At 38.2% G+C, this 24846-nt stretch overlaps 1 protein-coding gene across 5 annotated transcripts in view; it reads left to right on the plus strand.

Moving 5' to 3' along the window:
- Positions 1–24846, plus strand: part of LOC137631202 (uncharacterized) — a 314914-nt gene that overhangs the window by 270755 nt on the left and 19313 nt on the right. For 4 of the 5 annotated variants that reach the window (XM_068362944.1, XM_068362947.1, XM_068362949.1 and 1 more), the window contains 4 exons: positions 1308–1397; positions 3648–3849; positions 4909–5134; positions 9460–9616. In XM_068362944.1, the coding sequence (XP_068219045.1) occupies positions 1308–1397; positions 3648–3849; positions 4909–5134; positions 9460–9616 (675 nt within the window). The remainder of the gene's footprint in view (positions 1–1307; positions 1398–3647; positions 3850–4908; positions 5135–9459; positions 9617–24846) is intronic. The other variant, XM_068362945.1, reaches the window with a different exon arrangement.

The raw sequence follows: 24846 nt of genomic DNA on the forward strand, positions 1-24846 counted from the left end.
TTGTTGCTTGGAATCAAATCCTAAACTCTTATATTATTTTATATATTATATTTAGCTGAACTTATATTTTTTATTTTATATTAATATTTTAGGTTATATTTTTATATTTATATTATGCCCTCTATTTTTGGACTCAATAACTAATATAGAAAATTATTTATAATTTGTTCTACAGATAGAAAAAGAATTTGCAGCATATGAAACATTTGACTTATCTTGAGGAAGGAAAAATGAAATGAAAGAATATATAGTTCAATAATCAGTGAGTCAGACAAACACACACACACATACACACACATATATACACACACACACACACACACACATATATATATATATATATATATATATATATATATATATATATATATGTATGTATATATATATATATATATATATATATATAAATATATATATATGCACACATACACAGTGTGTGTACTGTATATTGTATACACTATACACACACACACATATATATATATATATATATAAATATATATATATATATATATTACTTTTAAAAAGTTCCCCATTTCTATCAAAGGGATATTTTCAAAGAGACATTATGGATACCCACAGTGAACAATTACATCTTAAGCCAGTCATGACTGAGAGGAACATTATATTGCTTATTTTCTAATAAATACTCAGTGACATTAAGATACCATCTGTATACGGATAGATGAGAGATAGATGTAAGGTGAGGCTCATTTGAAGATAGACTGGGCTTCGGACAAACAGACAAATTGACAGATAGATTCCATAAATTTAACTTCAAAATATGAATCCTGGAACTAGTCTTACTTTGAAATTCTGGGGAACAGTTGATATATTGATTGATAGGTAGATATTTAGATGAATGTATAGTATATACTGTATATATATATATATATATATATATATATATATATATATATATATATATATACATAGGCTATATGTATATATATGTATAACTGTAGATATATATATATATATATATATATATATATATATATATATATATGTGTGTGTGTGTGTGTGTGTGTATACATATATATGTATATAATCATATATGCAGAGAGAGAGAGAGAGAGAGAGAGAGAGAGAGAGAGAGAGAGAGAGAGAGAGAGAGAGAGAGAGAAACAAATTCAACACCTATCCTCGATAAATAATAGTCTTATCACCATTCCTTTACGTAGAAATCCAGGAATCACATAGAAATATAGTAAACAGAAAGATAACAAAAGAGAATAAACTATGCTAAGAAAGGGGAATGCAAACAATATTAATAATGGTAGTAAAACGTTGGCTAACCAATGCAGAAGCTCGGCACAGTCAACGCCATCCAAAGTGGGCAGCAATGCATCTTGTGACGTCAATAGCGATTGCAGAAACACGCCCGAGAGCAGCCGGTAGGTGGCACCACCTCTTGACGGAGCGTTTTTCACTGGCCCAGTAACCTCTTGTACCTAAAAAGACACCTTCTTGTAGATTTTGTCTCACCTCTTTTCCTCAAGGGATTGAAACATGTTTATCAGCGTGTCTTAAAGTAATGTCGAGTTTGTTCAACAGATTGGTAAGCCCTGGTATGCCATTTACAGTAGAATGGATATTTGATCCGTCTTTACTTTGTCAGTTCCTGTATTGTACGTAGTTGATACCAGATGGAAATGAGTCTCTTCAATGTTGCTTGCAATCCGCTCTTCCCAAACGTTGTCAGTTTCAACCACCACTTTCTTGATTGCAAGGTAGATCTCCTCTAATCAATTTCGCTTCTGTTTTCAGAGTAAAACACTACAAAATTGCTGTAGATTTATATCAAATATTTATAGTAGATATTGTGATGCCATTTATCATACTGAAAACACTCGTATGGCTTGTCTTCCCATGGCACTTGACTATAATATATTGAAGCTTTTAAATTAGTAGTAATTATCTCACATATTGCAAGGAAGTACATTGAACATTGTTGGGAAATTTGAATGAAAGACTTAATGGTACACCAAATTAATATTAATGTTATTGATTTTAAGATATTAAGTGTAGCATAATTATTAAGATCATTGTGATTAGAATAGTAATACAAAGTATGACAAATTCAAGGCGTATATTTTTTTCGTTTTAACGCTTATAGTGAAGAGTAATACATATTTTTAATAAGAAATTTGAAACACTGTATTTAATTTAAGACCTGCATAATATGCTTTCTGTTTTGCTGTTATCCCAAGAGGGTTTTAAAGCATATTTTTAATATTGAGAAAAAATATTGAATTACTTTGATCCTCGCTTTCTTTGTTAAGACAATCTTCTGAAGAAAAAAAAAATTTTTGCAGCCTCACAGATTGATTGAAAAGTGTTATAGTTTCACGAAAAGAAGTTGAATTCTGAAGTTGATTAATGATTTCTTAACTTCCACTTCAAGAAGTTGAGATCCAAAGTTACTTGAGGATCTTAGAGAAGCCAAAGATTGTGTATTAGCTGACGTTGATTGAAAAATTGTATCTCTTACTACGATATTTATTAAATTTGAATAGGTGATTGGTGCTATGTCACTGTCATACAAGCTTCCTGGACCAGGGTTCGATTTCCCGGCCGGCCAGAAGCTATTGTCTTTGAGTGGTTCCCCCGTTGGGTCTCTGATCCCAAAGTGTAAAAGGGAGAATCCAGCCATTATTGTATTAAAATATATGACTTATTTGAATATGAGAAACGTCTAAATGTGCAAAATTTATCATATAGCTGTATATCATTTCTGGATACCTAGTGTCGTTTAAGAAAAACGTGGAAAAAAGGAAAAAAAATGTCGGATTTACATTACCTGTGCGTTAACTAACCCCAACTCTATATGGTGGAGTTTTCGAAGAAATTATTGCAAAACGTAGAATTTCGGATTTTTAGTAATGATACCATAACAAACGTCGTCGCTATCCCCCGAAGAAGTATGGAATTCATAAATAAATACATTTTGAATAATTCTTTTAGATTTTTGTACAGTACAAGTGAATATGTTCTTCACTTACGCAGTTAGTTAAAAAGCGCGTAGAAATAAGGCCCTATAATTTGATCAGGTGTTTGACTTTGACATTGTATGAATACGTCCAATGAATGCAATGAATTTAAATAGATTACTAATAACAATGAAATGCCTTCTTTGCCAGAAGTTAAAAATATATATTTGTTGACACCTGGTAATATACAGCTATTGTAAATAAGCTTCATTATATATCAAACGTATGAATTTGAATAAAGCAACTCGTCAAGAACATTTCTGATAATAATAAAATTACCTCCTTTCCCAGACAATTTTTTTCAAAGTATGAATTTGCGCTTCTCAGCACCCAACACAGCCTAGCATTCAGACACGTGACTTGAGTGCAACGCATTGCATAAAACTTGATCAATCAATCACGCCAGAGAGAACGTGAACACACGTAAACACATTTGCTAGTTAGAATACACTAATCATAACATTCTCTAAAGAATCTCTTTCTCCTCCTCAACACACGTAAACACATTTGCTAGTTAGAATACACTAATCATAACATTCTCTAAAGAATCTCTTTCTCCTCCTCAACACACGTAAACACATTTGCTAGTTAGAATACACTAATCATAACATTCTCTAAAGAATCTCTTTCTCCTCCCCTTCTTCTTCCTTCCAGATCGCCAGGAAGCCCAGCCCGGGGTTGTGTCGACCGCAGGAGTCAGAGTTTAGCTGGGCACTACAGCAGCCGGAGGCTCGCCCACAACGGCCGCCCCAGCAAGGTGGCCATGCTTAGGCCCGCCCTTAGTCTAGAGGCTCCCATGCCCACGATCCAGCCCCTGCCGAGGATATTCTTGGATCTGGCCATTGAAGGCATTAAGGTAAAGGAGGTGACGTTTTTCAGGTATTGTTTGTTCGGTTGAGAAGTGTGTGACAATGTCAGCAATGGAGAAAATGGGAATAATTGGAGTTAGCTTGAAAGGAAATCTATTGGAAGATATTTTCAAAAGGTGCGTACTTGAATGTGTAGCCCCCTGAAGGCCAAGTTCGTACTGAGAAAGGAATAAGAATACAATAGTGTATAAAAAGACACAATTCTTAGATGGATTTTATTTTTTTTAATGAATGAAAAGCAAGAGTATTTTCGGAATTTTCTCACCACCAGTAAAATCCCTTTTTTATATTTGACACCTTTTTATAAAAAAAAATTATTGCTTAAAATGTTCAATGACTTCATTTACGACACAATGAATAAAAACAGAAATATATATGTGTAACTTGACTCGTATTGCACATTTCGTCATCATGTAAACCAACGTTTTTATTTAACCAAATTAATGTGTTAGAAGGCCCGCTAAAAGGAGATTTATGATCTGAGTCAATTTAATTTACATTTCATTGCTGCCAGAGCAACTCAGGTGGTGTACTTAGGGCCTAATTAAAGAACTTTTGCATCTACTTTTTAACCTTTATTTCATCATCTCCTCTTACGCCTATTAACGCAAAGGGTCCCGGTTAGATTTCGCCAGTCGTCTCTTATCTTGAGTTTTTAATTCAATACTCTGTTTATCATCTCCTACTTCATGCTTCATAGTTCTCAGCTATGTAGGCTTGGGTCTTCAAAATCTTTTAGTTCCTTGTGGAGCGCAGCTTAACGTTTGGTGAACAAATCCCTGTTGGGGAGTACGAAGAGCATGCCCAAACCATCTCCATTTACCCCTCATCATGATTTCATTCACATATGGCACTCAAGTAATCTCTCTTATAGCTTCGTTTCTAATCCCGTCCTGCCATTTAACTCCCAATACCCTTCTGAGGACTTTGTTTTCAAGTCTACTAAATCTATTGGATATTATTTAATTTTCATACCTTTATTTATTGATATGTAATCTCTTATCCCATCGATATGTGCACCAATGACATCTATTTTTTTCTTTCAGCAAACGGCTCGCATCGTGATCGAACTTCGACCTGACATGGCCCCGAAACTGTGTGATAACTTCACGGCCCTTTGCACCGGGACGCGCGGCTTCGGATACCGCGGATCTCAGATATTCCGCTGCCTCCCCGGATGGTGGGTGCAGGGGGGAGACTTCCAGTCCAACGATGGAGAGGGAGGAAGGGCCGCCATTGGCGATAGCGAACTCATTTCGGCCGAGACAACAGGTTGGTTCATTTATCTTTTATTTCTTTTTGAATGGTAGTGAGAGGAATTGGAGCTCAATACGGAAATACGTGTGCAGTATGAAGGCTCGCTTCACATTAGCGGTTTTTACCCCTAAGGGAATAAGCCGCACGTTTGAGTGTTAAGGACTTATAGAGTATTCCAAATTGGCTGGCGCCTCACGCAGCTAATAAGTCACTGCCGCGCAGGAATTTTTCCGCACGGAAATTTTACCACACGGGAATTTCGCCGCACGGGAATCTTGATGCGCGAGCAGCGTATGAAGGGCCTCATTGAACTTCATTGATTTCTAAGCTACGCAGTATCAAACTGCTCGTGTGAAGTGACTTTAATGTCTACCTCTCCGTGGAATTGAACCTGGAATTCCGCGTAAAGACCGATGGCTCAGTTATTAGCGACTTGGTCTTCCCCTCGAGAGTCATAAGTTCAATCCCGATGTGAGATAGACATTTATAATAATAAAAATTGTAGATAGAATCCCAATCGCTATTTTATTTATCTTGTGATACAGATTTAGAATATTAGAATGAGTTTTGGAGGTCTTTTATTAGGTTATTCGCAAACATTATTGTGTCTATTTCTAAAATAAGTATTTCAGTATTAATTTCACGAAAGCGACATTCACATGGAGGGTATTGCCTTCATTGCACTTCCTGCGAGGCACTGTAAGAATTTTAAAAGGTCTTTGTAGTCTCTCTCTGGTTCCTAGCTTCACTCACTTTTTAACACTTACTGTATCTTCGTTCCGGCTTCCTTTCTTCCATCCTACTGTCTAATATCTTCTAAGTTTTTCTCGAAAAAAACAATATGGAGACCCCCTTATTATACCTTGTCATTGAATGGCATTCCTAGTCCCAGCACCGAGTAAGTGGTCCAAATTCCCCATATAAAATCAATTCAAGATCAACTTTTTTTTTTTTTTTTTTTTTTTTTTTTTTTTTTTTTTTACATATAATTCAAACGACGATGAAATGCACAACCACTCTTTGATAAATACAAATCCCATGAATATCTTATTAATGAATGTCCTATTAATCCCACTGTATAGCAGGGTCGGCCGCACGAGTCAATTTTTTGTATCTATTTCTGTTCCTTGCACCTTATTCCCGCAGTCCCACCCCACCCATATCCCTCCTCACCACATCTATCCATCCCATCCGCTGACGTCCCACACTCCTCCTCCCCATCACTGGGGTCTCCTGGTTGGTTCCACCTTCTCTCTTCTCATTACATGGCCATAGCATCTCAGACGAGCTTCCCTAGCTTTTACATTACACATACCACACATTCTTCTTATAGCTTTACTCTTCCTCCTCTCATCTCATCATCCTCATATCGATTCTTTCTAAAAGTCCCTCCTCTTTCCTCTTAGCTGCCCATGTTTTTGTCCCATAAAATAGTATGGGCGTGATAACTGTCTTATAAATCTTAATTTTGAGCCTTAATGGCATTGTCTTGTCTAGAACAGTGCCAATTACTTCTTTTCATTTTCGCCATGCTTCTCTCACTCTCAGCCTCATCGTTTTCTTAGTAATTCCCGCTTGCATTATTATTGATCTCAAGAAGTAAAAGCTCATCGTTCTGTTTTAGTACTGTACCACCTTCTACTTGAATGTTTACTTCTTAATGTCCTTCTCTACTACTAATCATTAGCTCTCTTTCCTATGTTCTCCTTCATGGACTTACAAAGTATTCCAAATTGTCTGGCGCTGCACGCAGCCAGTATGTCACTGCCGCACGGGAATTTTGTCGCACGGGAATTTTACTGCACGAGAATTTCGCCGCACGGGAATTCGAGGGCTCCTTTCCCTGCTAAAAAAACCTTCCTTGCAGTTATTCTTCTGTGTTTTCTATAATAACTGTATCATCCACAAACATCTGTTCCCATAATTTTTCGCTGCTCCTTCATTCAGATGTCAAAGTGTCCACAATGACGAAGAACAAAAATGGACTCGGAGCTAATTCTCGGTGGAGGACAACCTCTACATGGAATGCCTCTGTCCTGATATTTTGTATTAACAGTGGTTGTTACCCCCTCATACATCATCCTCACTAACCTTACGAACTTATCCGTTACTCCTCTCTTTCTCAAACATCAATAAACTAACGTTCTTGGTACCGTGTCTTACGCCCACGGTACAGATATATATAGACCTTGCTTACGCCTTTCCAGGAACCAGAAAATCATATAAACTTTCCTGTTTCTTTCTAGATACTTCTCTTGGACTTTCCTTGCTATAAATAGAGCATCCACTGTACTCTTTCCTTCCATAACTATTGTTAGATAAATATAAAAATTACCAAATACACAAAACACCAAAAATAGTCTTTATTCTCTTACGAAATTTTAGAGATAGTGTTTTATCAGTCGGATTGTTAAATTGTAACACCAAGCAAAATTTCCCTTATTTTTCGTTCACACAAAAAGTAGCAAAACTTAAACGATTACGAAAAATGTAACTGATATTTGATAGATACCATTATAGAGGAATTATGAATGCAACAAAGGTGTAGAATAATTCGTACATAAAATTCAAACAGTAACGAAATGCATTATATCTAGTTAACTTGAATTACAAGAATAATGTCCGAAAATTGAATTCCCTTGAATAACTGCATTACTGAGATATTACATATGACAACCGAATCACTTGAGATAATTGTGTTATTCTAGTAACTGGATTACTTTTAGGTAATTCAATTACATCAAAGGGGAGAAAGGTAGGTGCACTCTGAGGCTAACATATGCCTTTAAGCCTACAGAAGAAAATTACATTTATAATGTTTAGATGGATATGCTTTCTATCATTCATATTATTTTGTCAGAACATAATTTCTAATCTCTTTATCATTCGTGATTATAGTTTCAATTATAAATTATTTTGCATTTTTTTCAGTTGTCGAAATTATTCTATTATCATTATTAAAGTATAACCCCTAAATAATGAAGAGCAAGTGTCAATCTCTCTCTCTCTCTCTCTCTCTCTCTCTCTCTCTCTCTCTCTCTATATATATATATATATATATATATATATATATATATGTATATATATATATATATATACTGTATATATATATATATATATATATATATATATATAATATATATACTGTATATATATATGTATATATATACTGTGTATATATATATGTATATATATTGTATATATATGTATATATATATAAAATTATATATTTCTTTCCAGTCAACCTTAGCGGCATTGCCAGACGTATAACTATTAGGCCTCTCCCCGAAACTTTAAAAAAAGAACCTTATCATGAAAGTGTTTTTATTTTTACAATATACTCCTCGGTGCATTTGACTGTCTGCAAAATTCACTGATTGTTATTTCTTGTCTGTAATTTCCTGCTATCGAGTAATTGCCCTTAATTGCCCTGTTGTTAGCAATCCTCGAATCACGCTTGAAATCGAGCGAAGGTCATAAAGATCATCTCAACCTCAATTCAGGTCATTAAACAATATGGGTCAACACAATTTCCAATAGTTTTATGTGATATGGATTTCACATTATGTGATATGGATATACTGCAAGTCTCATTATCAAAGTAAATTTGCCAATATCGGAGAGTTGGATTACCCTTAGGAATATGAGTTACAAAAAGTGTATTTAATTTCAGTTTTGCATGTAGAATAAGATATGGCCTCAACACTGTTGGGCTTCCAAAGATATTGTGAATATAAGTTAAGAAAATATGAAATTAATTTCATATAAGTTAAGAAAATATGAAATTAATTTCATATAAGTTAAGAAAATATGAAATTAATTTCATATAAGTTAAGAAAATATGAAATTAATTTCATATAAGTTAAGAAAATATGAAATTGATTTCATATAAGTTAAGAAAATATGAAATTAATTTCATATAAGTTAAGAAAATATGAAATTAATTTCATATAAGTTAAGAAAATATGAAATTAATTTCATATAAGTTAAGAAAATATGAAATTAATTTCAGTTTCAGATTTAGATATCGACTCAACACTGTTCCAAAGATGTTGTTATGATTAATGATAGGAAATTCATCAATTATTCTTTGTTCTTCATTCTCATTCTTCTTTAAAAGTGTAATTAATTTCAGTTTTGTATGTAGAATAAGATATGGCCTCAACACTGTTGAGCTTCCAAAGATATCGTGAATATAAGTTTAAAAATATAAAATCAATTTCAGTTTCAGATTTAGATACAAACTCAACACTGTTCCAAAGATATGGTTACGATTAATGATGGGAAGTTCATCTATTATTCTTTGTTCTTCATTCTCATTCTTCTTCTTCCATTCGCAGACTTGGAGCCGAAGCCAGGATCGGTGGAGATGTTGTGCATGTCGACCAACGATAAAGGCAGCCTGATGGTCGGCTCGCAGTTCTTCATCCACGTTAAGAAGTACTCTTACACACACGTCTTCGGTTACGTCATAGAGGGCCTCGATCTTATTGATAAGTAAGAGCAGTTTTTCTTTCCTTTTCTTTTCTTTTAGTCTTGAATAATGCTTGAGGGTACACTCGGGCACTCTATTCTGTCTTATTTTTCTTCCTCTTGTTTCCTTAAAGTTTTTGTTGTTTGTATAGGAGACATTTATTTTAATCTTGTTACTCTTCATAAATTATTTCATTTTTCCTTGTTTTTTTTCTCTTTTGGGCTATTTTCCCTGTTGGAGCCCGTGGGCTTTTTGCATCCTGCTTTTCCAGCTATTGTTGTAGTTTAGCAAAAAATAAAAATAATAATAATAATATTAATAATAATAATAACTTCTGTACCATAGTCTTCCACTGACTTCGGGTCGAGTTCTCTTGCTTGCGGGTACATTCGGACATACTATTCTATCTTATATCTCTTCCTATTGTGTTTTTAAGTTTTTTTATGGTTTATATGGTATATGGAAGATCTATTTTAATGTTGATATTGATCTTGAAATATTTTATTTTAATTATTCATTACTTCTTTTGTAATTTATTTATTTCCTCACTTCCTTTCCCCACTGGGCTATTTTTTCCTGTTGGAGTCCTTAGGCTTATAGCATCCCGCTTTTCTAATAATAATAATAATAATAATAATAATAATAATAATAAAGATTTAAAGTTCGCTCATGATTGGCACAGGCAAGGGACAGTGATATTGCCCTAGCAGGATAATGCCCTAGAGACAACATATATATACAGTATATAAATTATATATATATATATATATATATATATATACATACATTATATATGTATATATATATATATATATATATATATATATATATATATATATATATATATATATATATATATATTTATGTATGCATATATATGATCAGTGCCCAAGCTCCCCTCTCCAACCAAGCTAGGACCAGGGAGGGCCAGGCAACGGCTGCTAATGACTCAGCAGATATACCTAAAGGTTCCTCCAACCACCCATCCTTTGCTCACAAGGATGGGAAAGTTGTAGACATTGGAGGAAAACATCCTAGTTGTAGACATTGGAGGAAAACATCCTAGTTGTAGACATTGGAGGAAAACATCCTAGTTGTAGACATTGGAGGAAAACATCCTAGTTGTAGACATTGGAGGAAAACATCCTAGTTGTAGACATTGGAGGAAAACATCCTAGTTGTAGTCATTGGAGGAAAACATCCTAGTTGTAGACATTGGAGGAAAACATCCTAGTTGTAGACATTGGAGGAAAACATCCTAGTTGTAGACATTGGAGGAAAACATCCTAGTTGTAGACATTGGAGGAAAACATCCTAGTTGTAGACATTGGAGGAAAACATCCTAGTTGTAGACATTGGAGGAAAACATCCTAGTTGTAGACATTGGAGGAAAACATCCTAGTTGTAGACATTGGAGGAAAACATCCTAGTTGTAGACATTGGAGGAAAACATCCTAGTTGTAGTCATTGGAGGAAAACATCCTAGTTGTAGACATTGGAGGAAAACATCCTAGTTGTAGACATTGGAGGAAAACATCCTAGTTGTAGTCATTGGAGGAAAACATCTTAGTTGTAGACATTGGAGGAAAACATCTTAGTTGTAGACATTGGAGGAAAACATCCTAGTTGTAGACGCTACAAGAAACTATCGAGCTTGAGCGTGTCTCGAATCCCAGTCCAGCAGATCGCTAGGTAGGGATGTTTCCAATAGGCTACCGTAATCTTTCGAGGCCCTTTTCCACTTTATTCTCCTAGACTTTTCTTGAGACACATTTTACAATTTACGGCCAGCTATGCAGGAGTCAAATTTGACTCTTTGGCTTGTAACTCTCTCCATCCCTTTAATTAATCATAATTTGAAATAGAAATACAGACACCAAAAGTTAGAAAAGGAATTAAGGTGAATTGTCTTACTGAGGAAAAGAGACCAGGAGATAAGTGAGAATTAGGTGAAGGAAAATGGGAAGATAAATGAGGAACGACTCTCTTTATTTATCTACTTGAAAATGGAGAGTTTTCAAGAAATAGATTTTGTTAAAAAAGATTAACTCTTCATGAATTACTTCATGCAATGTCTAAGACTTTGTAAAAACAAACAAAGACACGTGCAGACATTCTCACACACACACAGACATTACATCTAGAGAGAGAGAGAGAGAGAGAGAGAGAGAGAGAGATTCGGTCCTTTGTAGTTAAAAAAAACATCAATCTCCCTTATATGATATAGAGCAAATGTCTGGCTATATATATACAGTATATATATATATATATATATATATATATATATATATATATATATATATATATATATATATATATATATATATATATACACGCATAGTTATTTATTTCCGGTTATGCTCAGAGGCATTGCCATACGTATAACTACTCGGTCTCTCCCCGTTCCTCGGTTAGGGGATGGAGTAGTCATACCCTGGTGAGAGGGGGTTACGTATGTGTGCATATATGTCTATACTGTATATTTAACAGTCATTTGTGACGGGTTGCGTACACTAGTTAAAGATATAATCATGGACATCATGCAACCAGAAAAACCATGACAAAACGAGACAGTTAAAATAACCATCAGCATGGATTATTGTTTATATAAGTCTCACTTAATAATTTAAAATTTATTTAGTCTCACTTAATAATTTAAAAACTATTTAGTCTCACTTAATAATTTAAAATCTATTGAGTCTCACTTAATAATTTAAAATCTATTGAGTATCACTTAATTTAAAATCTATTTAGTCTCACTTAATAATTTAAAATCTATTGAGTCTCACTTAATAATTTAAAATCTATTTAGTCTCACTTAATAATTTAAAAACTATTTAGTCTCACTTAATAATTTAAAAACTATTTAGTCTCACTTAATAATTTAAAAACTATTTAGTCTCACTTAATAATTTAAAAACTATTTAGTCTCACTTGATAATTTAAAATCTATTTAGTCTCACTTAATAATTTAAAAACTATTTAGTCTCACTTAATAATTTAAAAACTATTGAGTCTCACTTAATAATTTAAAATCTATTGAGTCTCACTTAATAATTTAAAAACTATTTAGTCTCACTTGATGATTTAAAAACTATTTAGTCTCACTTAATAATTTAAAAACTATTTAGTCTCACTTAATAATTTAAAAACTATTTAGACAGTCAGAAGACGACCAAAGTATAGAATTTCCATAATTTTCAAGAACAACTCGACCAGGTCCTAATTCTAAGTTTTTCTGCGTGTCCAAGACATCTTTCTCTAGTTCGACCTTGTCGTTGGTGTGTGTATATGATTTGCAGTTGTGCAGGGATGCAATATACCTCAGTTGCTTGCGTGACTATAGCAATCCAATACGGCACCTTCTTGCAACCAGCCGAGAGAGAGAGAGAGAGAGAGAGAGAGAGAGAGAGAGAGAGAGAGAGAGAGAGAGAGAGAGTCACACTAACCCCTGAGAAACCTGCCAAGTGCAGTTCTTGGTCCAAACAGATGATTGAGTTCAGACTTGTCGATTTCTTCTTTTTTTCTCTCTCTTTTTCGCTTTGTCCGAATAGAGTGAGAGAGGAAATGCAGAAAAAAAAGAAACTAAAGAATGATGAGATTTTTAGCTTTTTGGTATTTGTCAAGTTTTTTATCCTATTTTATTTTTGCTGCCTTTTCTAGCGGTTTTGTTTCAAGATGTTTCAGATGCAAGAATTAGTAGAGGTTGTTAGAATTCATAATTTCCGCAATGGAGATCTATCTATCTATGTATCTATCTCTCTCTCTCTCTCTCTCTCTCTCTCTCTCTCTCTCTCTCTCTCTCTCTCTCTCTCTATATATATATATATATATATATATATATATATATATATATATATATATACAGGGTGTCCCAAAATAATGTATACACTCTTTGGATTGTTACAACTTGTTAAATTTATTGATATTTACGTGGACAACAGATTCACAGGAGAGAAACAATGCCTATGTAAAGATTCTGAGAGTTCACAGTGAAAAGGTAAGGATACAGGGGGCAATTTGAGAATGTTAAATAAAACGATCAGCTCACATAAAGTGTTCTAACTGGTTGCCGTTCTGCTCAACACACTTTTCGCATCGTGAAAATATGGAACTACAAACTGTTAGTAGCATTTCTCTCAGTATCTGAGCACATCCTTCTTCAATTGCCTCTCCAAGTTCGTCAATTGTTTTAGGTTTTCTGCTGCGCACGCTTCAAAATGCGATGGACGCTCGATTTTGGGATACCTGTTTCACGTGACAGTCGACGAACAGATTTTCGTGGGGAATTCTGAACATTGGCAATAACATCTTGCTCTTTAGTTGGGCTTGTTGATGTTCTTTTCCGTCCTGAATGTCCTTTTCTCATGCACTGGATAATCCCATGATTCTCAAAGTTATCTACGATTCGTGAAATGGTGACGCATGTTGGGGCATCTCTGTGGTACTCACTCGTAAATCATCTTTGCATTTCAGCTTTATTTTCACATTTCCAGAATGTTTTCAGAACAAATTTTTTTGCTCGAACGTAAGACAAGTATCTGCCATTCTTACTCCAAAATCAAATCTGAAATAGGAAAAAGTTTATTAGCTATTCGAAGTCAAAGAGTGTATACATTATTTTAGGAGAGACTTAGACTGTGTGTATATATATATATATATATATATATATATATATATATATATATATATATATATATATATATATATATGTATATCTATATATACAGTATGTATATATATATTTATATATATATATATATATATATATTTATATATATATATATATATATATATATATATATATGTATGTATATCTATATATACAATATGTATATATATGTATATATATATTTATGTATATATATATATATATATATATATATATATATATGTGTGTGTGTGTGTGTGTGTGTGTGTGTGTGTGTGTAGAGAGAGATAGTTATTGCAAGTAAACTAAACATATCTTTCTAGGGAAAAGGCGTAAATTGAATTAATGATCCTTGATATAAATAGTAATTTAACGAGGTGCCTTAGACATGAAGAGATAGTCATATGAGGAACATTGGCCTTATGAATACATATATTATAGTTTATACATACAAATAACAGAAAAGAACATAATTTGATACATCACTACCACAGAGGTCAAGGACAAATTGAAAGAGGAATTATATTTGGTTTCATCAAACGAAAAAGGTCAGGAAGGTTTGAGGTGTTCATCGCTGAATGTAGAGGGAGAACGGGCTGCTTATGGAAGATGATAGACACTTTCAATGCATTAGCAATATGAAGAGGAGCATTACTGATGTCTTGTTTGTGTCTGAAGTCACCAAAGTGGTGTGGAAATAATCTCAGTCACCAAGGACAAAATGTGCAATACATTTGCCCTAACCTGCATTATCAATCCAGGTGGAACACAGAAAACCTACTGCTTTCGATTGCTCTTTGTGCTTTCGTTTTCCTTGATCCTTTTAACGTACAGTTGAACGCATGAAATCCTGGTACACCTCGCTCTGTCGTAGTCCACCCCTCATCTTCTTTGTCTGCATCTCCTCCCACTTCTATGTGGGGTTGATATTTCTGACCAGCTTTCTCCATCTACCTCTGTCCCACACTTCATCACCGGTTAATCCCTTTGATCGAAGGTCATCCTTGATACAGTCCACCCCGCCACACCCTTACTGCCCGGTGAGTTCCTGTGTTGAGCCCCACCCACCCACCACCTCTAGCTGTCCCTTCACTAGCTGGTTGGTTATTTGCCGCGAATTAAGGGTGTGACAGGGTGCACTTCTTGGGAGTTAGGTTTGCCAGAGACTCCTGTGCCAACTGCCAAATGTAACTTCATCTTTCATTTTCCATGTGCATAATTTTTGAGTTCTGGTCTTCAGGATCTCATTAAGCGTGTCTTAGGAAATGATTAGTACACAATTATCACTGAAGATAGTGGTAATATAAGAGTGGGTCGAGATGACAAGATCCAACACCTGGGACGTAACTCGATGTTTCGAATCTTGAACCAAGTTACTCTACTGTACTTTCAGTTTGTATGCTTATATAGTGACCAGTCCCTTTCTGAGTGAGGATTCCTTAACATGGTGAAAGGGTTTATGTATCACCAAGATCAACAAAGCTGTATTAGTCAAGGACACCCATACTATCCGCACTGGCCAGCCTGGTGATGAAAATGGCCAGACCACAGACAAATTAAGACGTGTCTGAGGTCTTTGTCCTGCAGAGGACTAGAAACCGCTACATTTGTTGTTGTATAGCAACCAGTAGCAAAAGAAGCTGGTTCCAGGCTGGACGGGGCTAAGTCGAAAGTAGAAGTTCGTTGTTCTTAGTCTATAATTGTTATTGATTTAAAGGTATAAGAAATCAAAATGCTTTTTATCATATAGAAATCATATACTCTCTTGAGTAATATTATTTTTTATAACCTTGTATTTTATATACAAACTTATTTAATCATATGTGTTTGTTTTCATTTGATTTGGCGATTTTTACAGACATTCGTTTCAATCAAGATACCCTGTGGTAGAAGTGGAAGAATACTACCACCGTATGTGGCGTGTGTCGTAGAAATCGAATAAAAGGGCAGGTGCTGCCTTGTAGTCTTGCTTTTTAGCAAAAGACTAAGCCTGGTGCCAATAACTGTGGAAACTGACGCCTTGCAGTCTTGCACTTTAGCAAAAGACTAAGCCCACTGCCAATAACTGTGGAAACTGCTGCCTTGCAAGGTTGTATTTTAGCAAAAGACGAAGCCCACTGCTGATAACTGTGGAAACTGCTGCGTTGCAGTCTTGCTCTTTAGCAAAAGGCTAAGCCCACTGCCAATAACTGTGGAAACTGATGCCTTGCAGTCTTGCTTTTATGCAAAAGACTAACCCCACTCTCAATAACTGTGGAAACTGCTACTTTGGAGTCTTGCATTATAGCAAAAGACTAAGCCCACTGCCAATAACTGTGGAAACTGCTGCCTTGCAGTCTTGCTCTTTAGCAAAAGGCTAAGCCCACTGCCAATAACTGTGGAAACTGCTGCCTTGCAGTCTTGCATTTCAGCAAATGACTAACCCCACTCTCAATAACTGTGGAAACTACAGCTACTTTGCAGTCTTGCATTATAGCAAAAGACTAAGCCCACTGCCAATAACTGTGGAAACTGCTGCCTTGCAGTCTTGCTTTTTAGCAAAAGGCTAAGCCCACTGCCAATAACTGTGGAAACTGGTGCCTTGCAGTCTTGCAATTCAGCAAAAGACTAAGCCTACTCTGAATAACTGTGGAAACTGCTACTTTGCAGTCTTGCTTTTTAGCAAAAGGCTAAGCCCACTGCCAATAACTGTGGAAACTGCTGCCCCTTGCAGCCTTGCTTTTATGCAAAAGACTAACCCCACTCTCAATAACTGTGGAAACTGCTACTTTGGAGTCTTGCATTATAGCAAAAGACTAAGCCCACTGCCAATAACTGTGGAAACTGCTGCCTTGCAGTCTTGCTCTTTAGCAAAAGGCTAAGCCCACTGCCAATAACTGTGGAAACTGCTGCCTTGCAGTCTTGCATTTCAGCAAATGACTAACCCCACTCTCAATAACTGTGGAAACTACAGCTACTTTGCAGTCTTGCATTATAGCAAAAGACTAAGCCCACTGCCAATAACTGTGGAAACTGCTGCCTTGCAGTCTTGCTTTTTAGCAAAAGGCTAAGCCCACTGCCAATAACTGTGGAAACTGGTGCCTTGCAGTCTTGCAATTCAGCAAAAGACTAAGCCTACTCTGAATAACTGTGGAAACTGCTACTTTGCAGTCTTGCTTTTTAGCAAAAGGCTAAGCCCACTGCCAATAACTGTGGAAACTGCTGCCCCTTGCAGCCTTGCTTTTATGCAAAAGACTAACCCCACTCTCAATAACTGTGGAAACTGCTACTTTGGAGTCTTGCATTATAGCAAAAGACTAAGCCCACTGCCAATAACTGTGGAAACTGCTGCCTTGCAGTCTTGCTCTTTAGCAAAAGGCTAAGCCCACTGCCAATAACCGTGGAAACTGCTGCCTTGCAGTCTTGCATTTCAGCAAATGACTAAGCCCACTCTCAATAACTGTGGAAACTACTGCTACTTTGCAGTCTTGCATTATAGCAAAAGACTAAGCCCACTGCCAATAACTGGAAACTGCTGCCTTGCAGTCTTGCTTTTTAGCAAAAGGCTAAGCCCACTGCCAATAACTGTGGAAACTGCTGCCTTGCAGTCTTGCAATTCAGCAAAAGACTAAGCCCACTCTGAATAACTGTGGAAACTGCTACTTTGCAGTCTTGCTTTTTAGCAAAAGGCTAAGCCCACTGCCAATAACTGTGGAAACTGCTGCCTTGCAGTCTTGCATTTCAGCAAAAGACTAAGCCCACTCCAATAACTGTGGAAACTGCTACTTTGCAGTCTTGCATTTAGCAAAAGACTAAGCCCACTGCCAATAACTGGAAACTGCTGCCTTGCAGTCTTGCTTTTTAGCAAAAGGCTAAGCCCACTGCCAATAACTGTAGAAACTGATGCCTTGCAGTCTTGCTTTTAACGCAAAAGACTAAGCCCACTGCCAATAACTGTGGAAACTGCTGCCTTGCAGTCTTGCATTTTAGCAAAAGACTAAGCCCACTGCCAATAACTGTGAAAACTGCTGCCTTGCAGTCTTGCATTTTAACAAAAGACTAAGCCCACTGCTGATAACTGTGGAAACTGCTGCCTTGCAGTCTTGCTCTTTAGCAAAAGGCTAAGCCCACTGCCAATAACTGTGGAAACTGCTGCCTTGCAGTCTTGCTTTTATGCAAAAGACTAAGCCCACTGCCAATAACTGTGGAAACTGCTACTTTGCAGTCTTGCATTATAGCAAAAGACTAAGCCCACTGCCAATAACTGTGGAAACTGCTGCCTTGCAGTCTTGCTCTTTAGCAAAAGGCTAAGCCCACTGCCAATAACTGTGGAAACTGCTACTTTGCAGTCTTGCTTTTTAGCAAAAGGCTAAGCCCACTGCCAATAACTGTGGAAACTGCTGCCTTGCAGTCTTGCATTTAGCAAAAGCTAAGCCCACTGCCAATAACTGTGGAAACTGCTACTTTGCAGTCTTGCATTTAGCAAAATACTAAGCCCACTGCCAATAACTGGAAACTGCTGCCTTGCAGTCTTGCTTTTTAGCAAAAGGCTAAGCCCACTGCCAATAACTGTGGAAACTGATGCCTTGCAGTCTTGCTCTTTAGCAAAAGGCTAAGCCCACTGCCAATAACTGGAAACTGCTGCCTTGCAGTCTTGCATTTAGCAAAAACTAAGCCCACTGCCAATAACTGTGGAAACTGCTGCCTTGCAGTCTTGCATTTAGCAAAAGACTAAGCCCACTGCCAATAACTGTGGAAACTGCTGCCTTGCAGTCTTGCATTTAGCAAAAGCTAAGCCCACTGCCAATAACTGTGGAAACTGCTGCCTTGCAGTCTTGCATTTCAGCAAAAGACTAAGCCCACTGCCAATAACTGTGGAAACTGCTTTGCAGTCTTGCTTTTTAGCAAAAGGCTAAGCCCACTGCCAATAACTGTGGAAACTGCTGCCTTGCAGTCTTGCATTTCAGCAAAAGACTAAGCCCACTGCCAATAACTGTGGAAACTGCTACTTTGCAGTCTTGCATTATAGCAAAAGACTAAGCCCACTGCCAATAACTGGAAACTGCTGCCTTGCAGTCTTGCTTTTTAGCAAAAGGCTAAGCCCACTGCCAATAACTGTGGAAACTGCTGCCTTGCAGTCTTGCTTTTACGAAAACTAAGCCCACTGCCAATAACTGTGGAAACTGCTGCCTTGCAGTCTTGCATTTTAGCAAAAGACTAAGCCCACTGCCAATAACTGTGGAAACTGCTGCCTTGCAGTCTTGCATTTTAGCAAAAGACTAAGCCCACTGCCAATAACTGTGGAAACTGCTGCCTTGCAGTCTTGCTCTTTAGCAAAAGACTAAGCCCACTGCCAATAACTGTGGAAACTGCTGCCTTGCAGTCTTGCATTTCAGCAAAAGACTAAGCCCACTCTCAATAACTGTGGAAACTGCTACTTTGCAGTCTTGCATTATAGCAAAAGACTAAGCCCACTGCCAATAACTGTGGAAACTGCTGCCTGCAGTCTTGCTTTTTAGCAAAAGGCTAAGCCCACTGCCAATAACTGTGGAAACTGCTGCCTTGCAGTCTTGCATTTCAGCAAAAGACTAAGCCCACTGCCAATAACTGGAAACTGCTGCCTTGCAGTCTTGCTTTTTAGCAAAAGGCTAAGCCCACTGCCAATAACTGTGGAAACTGGTGCCTTGCAGTCTTGCATTTCAGCAAAAGACTAAGCCCACTGCCAATAATTGGAAACTGCTACTTTGCAGTCTTGCATTTAGCAAAAGACTAAGCCCACTGCCAATAACTGTAAACTGCTGCCTTGCAGTCTTGCTTTTTAGCAAAAGGCTAAGCCCACTGCCAATAACTGTGGAAACTGCTGCCTTGCAGTCTTGCATTTCAGCAAAAGACTAAGCCCACTGCCAATAACTGTGGAAACTGCTGCCTTGCAGTCTTGCATTTAGCAAAAGACTAAGCCCACTGCCAATAACTGGAAACTGCTGCCGTGCAGTCTTGCTTTTTAGCAAAAGGCTAAGCCCACTGCCAATAACTGTGGAAACTGCTGCCTTGCAGTCTTGCATTTCAGCAAAAGACTAAGCCCACTGCCAATAACTGGAAACTGCTACTTTGCAGTCTTGCTTTTTAGCAAAAGGCTAAGCCCACTGCCAATAACTGTGGAAACTGCTGCCTTGCAGTCTTGCTTTTTAGCAAAAGGCTAAGCCCACTGCCAATAACTGTGGAAACTGCTGCCTTGCAGTCTTGCATTTCAGCAAAAGACTAAGCCCACTCTCAATAACTGTGGAAACTGCTACTTTGCAGTCTTGCATTATAGCAAAAGACTAAGCCCACTGCCAATAACTGTAAACTGCTGCCTTGCAGTCTTGCTTTTTAGCAAAAGGCTAAGCCCACTGCCAATAACTGTGGAAACTGGTGCCTTGCAGTCTTGCATTTCAGCAAAAGACTAAGCCCACTGCCAATAACTGTGGAAACTGCTACTTGCAGTCTTGCATTTAGCAAAAGACTAAGCCCACTGCCAATAACTGTGGAAACTGCTGCCTTGCAGTCTTGCTTTTTAGCAAAAGGCTAAGCCCACTGCCAATAACTGTGGAAACTGCTGCCTTGCAGTCTTGCATTTCAGCAAAAGACTAAGCCCACTGCCAATAACTGGAAACTGCTGCCTTGCAGTCTTGCTTTTTAGCAAAAGGCTAAGCCCACTGCCAATAACTGTGGAAACTGGTGCCTTGCAGTCTTGCATTTCAGCAAAAGACTAAGCCCACTGCCAATAACTGGAAACTGCTGCCTTGCAGTCTTGCTTTTTAGCAAAAGGCTAAGCCCACTGCCAATAACTGTGGAAACTGCTGCCTTGCAGTCTTGCATTTCAGCAAAAGACTAAGCCCACTGCCAATAACTGGAAACTGCTACTTTGCAGTCTTGCTTTTTAGCAAAAGGCTAAGCCCACTGCCAATAACTGTGGAAACTGCTGCCTTGCAGTCTTGCTTTTTAGCAAAAGGCTAAGCCCACTGCCAATAACTGTGGAAACTGCTGCCTTGCAGTCTTGCTTTTTAGCAAAAGACTAAGCCCACTGCCAATAACTGGAAACTGCTGCCTTGCAGTCTTGCTTTTTAGCAAAAGACTAAGCCCACTGCCAATAACTGTGGAAACTGCTGCCTTGCAGTCTTGCATTTCAGCAAAAGACTAAGCCCACTCTCAATAACTGTGGAAACTGCTACTTGCAGTCTTGCATTATAGCAAAAGACTAAGCCCACTGCCAATAACTGGAAACTGCTGCCTTGCAGTCTTGCTTTTTAGCAAAAGGCTAAGCCCACTGCCAATAACTGTGGAAACTGGTGCCTTGCAGTCTTGCATTTCAGCAAAAGAGTAAGCCCACTGCCAATAACTGGAAACTGCTGCCTTGCAGTCTTGCTTTTTAGCAAAAGGCTAAGCCCACTGCCAATAACTGTGGAAACTGATGCCTTGCAGTCTTGCATTTCAGCAAAAGACTAAGCCCACTGCCAATAACTGGAAACTGCTGCCTTGCAGTCTTGCTTTTTAGCAAAAGGCTAAGCCCACTGCCAATAACTGTGGAAACTGCTGCCTTGCAGTCTTGCTTTTTAGCAAAAGGCTAAGCCCACTGCCAATAACTGTGGAAACTGGTGCCTTGCAGTCTTGCATTTCAGCAAAAGACTAAGCCCACTGCCAATAACTGTGGAAACTGCTGCCTTGCAGTCTTGCATTTCAGCAAAAGACTAAGCCCACTGCCAATAACTGGAAACTGCTGCCTTGCAGTCTTGCTTTTTAGCAAAAGGCTAAGCCCACTGCCAATAACTGTGGAAACTGCTGCCTTGCAGTCTTGCATTTAGCAAAAGGCTAAGCCCACTGCCAATAACTGTGGAAACTGCTGCCTTGCAGTCTTGCATTATAGCAAAAGACTAAGCCCACTGCCAATAACTGGAAACTGCTGCCTTGCAGTCTTGCTTTTTAGCAAAAGGCTAAGCCCACTGCCTATAACTGTGGAAACTGCTGCCTTGCAGTCTTGCATTTCAGCAAAAGACTAAGCCCACTCTCAATAACTGTGGAAACTGCTACTTTGCAGTCTTGCATTATAGCAAAAGACTAAGCCCACTGCCAATAACTGGAAACTGCTGCCTTGCAGTCTTGCTTTTAGCAAAAGGCTAAGCCCACTGCCAATAACTGTGGAAACTGCTGCCTTGCAGTCTTGCATTTCAGCAAAAGACTAAGCCCACTGCCAATAACTGGAAACTGCTGCCTTGCAGTCTTGCTTTTTAGCAAAAGGCTAAGCCCACTGCCAATAACTGTGGAAACTGCTGCCTTGCAGTCTTGCTTTTTAGCAAAAGGCTAAGCCCACTGCCAATAACTGTGGAAACTGGTGCCTTGCAGTCTTGCATTTCAGCAAAAGACTAAGCCCACTGCCAATAACTGTGGAAACTGCTGCCTTGCAGTCTTGCTTTTTAGCAAAAGGCTAAGCCCACTGCCAATAACTGTGGAAACTGGTGCCTTGCAGTCTTGCATTTCAGCAAAAGACTAAGCCCACTGCCAATAACTGTGGAAACTGCTGCCTTGCAGTCTTGCTTTTTAGCAAAAGGCTAAGCCCACTGCCAATAACTGTGGAAACTGCTGCCTTGCAGTCTTGCATTTCAGCAAAAGACTAAGCCCACTCTCAATAACTGTGGAAACTGCTACTTTGCAGTCTTGCATTTAGCAAAAGACTAAGCCCACTGCCAATAACTGGAAACTGCTGCCTTGCAGTCTTGCTTTTTAGCAAAAGGCTAAGCCCACTGCCAATAACTGTGGAAACTGCTGCCTTGCAGTCTTGCATTTCAGCAAAAGAGCTAAGCCCACTGCCAATAACTGGAAACTGCTGCCTTGCAGTCTTGCTTTTTAGCAAAAGGCTAAGCCCACTGCCAATAACTGTGGAAACTGCTGCCTTGCAGTCTTGCATTTCAGCAAAAGACTAAGCCCACTGCCAATAACTGGAAACTGCTGCCTTGCAGTCTTGCTTTTTAGCAAAAGGCTAAGCCCACTGCCAATAACTGTGGAAACTGCTGCCTTGCAGTCTTGCTTTTTAGCAAAAGGCTAAGCCCACTGCCAATAACTGTGGAAACTGGTGCCTTGCAGTCTTGCATTTCAGCAAAAGACTAAGCCCACTGCCAATAACTGTGGAAACTGCTGCCTTGCAGTCTTGCATTTCAGCAAAAGACTAAGCCCACTGCCAATAACTGTGGAAACTGCTACTTGCAGTCTTGCTTTTTAGCAAAAGGCTAAGCCCACTGCCAATAACTGTGGAAACTGCTGCCTTGCAGTCTTGCTTTTTAGCAAAAGGCTAAGCCCACTGCCAATAACTGTGGAAACTGCTGCCTTGCAGTCTTGCATTATAGCAAAAGACTAAGCCCACTGCCAATAACTGGAAACTGCTGCCTTGCAGTCTTGCTTTTTAGCAAAAGGCTAAGCCCACTGCCAATAACTGTGGAAACTGGTGCCTTGCAGTCTTGCATTTCAGCAAAAGACTAAGCCCACTGCCAATAACTGGAAACTGCTGCCTTGCAATCTTGCTTTTTAGCAAAAGGCTAAGCCCACTGCCAGTAACTGTGGAAACTGCTGCCTTGCAGTCTTGCATTTCAGCAAAAGACTAAGCCCACTCACAATAACTGTGGAAACTGCTACTTTGCAGTCTTGCATTATAGCAAAAGACTAAGCCCACTGCCAATAACTGTAAACTGCTGCCCTGCAGTCTTGCTTTTTAGCAAAAGGCTAAGCCCACTGCCAATAACTGTGGAAACTGCTGCCTTGCAGTCTTGCATTTCAGCAAAAGACTAAAGCCCACTCTCAATAACTGTGGAAACTGCTACTTTGCAGTCTTGCATTATAGCAAAAGACTAAGCCCACTGCCAATAACTGTGGAAACTGCTGCCTTGCAGTCTTGCTTTTTAGCAAAAGGCTAAGCCCACTGCCAATAACTGTGGAAACTGCTGCCTTGCAGTCTTGCATTTCAGCAAAAGAGTAAGCCCACTGCCAATAACTGGAAACTGGTGCCTTGCAGTCTTGCTTTTTAGCAAAAGGCTAAGCCCACTGCCAATAACTGTGGAAACTGCTGCCTTGCAGTCTTGCTTTTTAGCAAAAGGCTAAGCCCACTGCCAATAACTGTGGAAACTGCTGCCTTGCAGTCTTGCATTTCAGCAAAAGACTAAGCCCACTGCCAATAACTGTGGAAACTGCTGCCTTGCAGTCTTGCTTTTTAGCAAAAGGCTAAGCCCACTGCCAATAACTGTGGAAACTGGTGCCTTGCAGTCTTGCATTTCAGCAAAAGACTAAGCCCACTGCCAATAACTGTGGAAACTGCTACTTGCAGTCTTGCATTTAGCAAAAGACTAAGCCCACTGCCAATAACTGTAAACTGCTGCCTTGCAGTCTTGCTTTTTAGCAAAAGGCTAAGCCCACTGCCAATAACTGTGGAAACTGCTGCCTTGCAGTCTTGCATTTCAGCAAAAGACTAAGCCCACTGCCAATAACTGTGGAAACTGCTACTTTGCAGTCTTGCATTTAGCAAAAGACTAAGCCCACTGCCAATAACTGTGGAAACTGCTGCCTTGCAGTCTTGCTTTTTAGCAAAAGGCTAAGCCCACT

Source organism: Palaemon carinicauda, chromosome 39 (genome assembly GCF_036898095.1).
Source record: "Palaemon carinicauda isolate YSFRI2023 chromosome 39, ASM3689809v2, whole genome shotgun sequence".
Classification (NCBI taxonomy): Eukaryota; Metazoa; Arthropoda; class Malacostraca; order Decapoda; family Palaemonidae; genus Palaemon; species Palaemon carinicauda.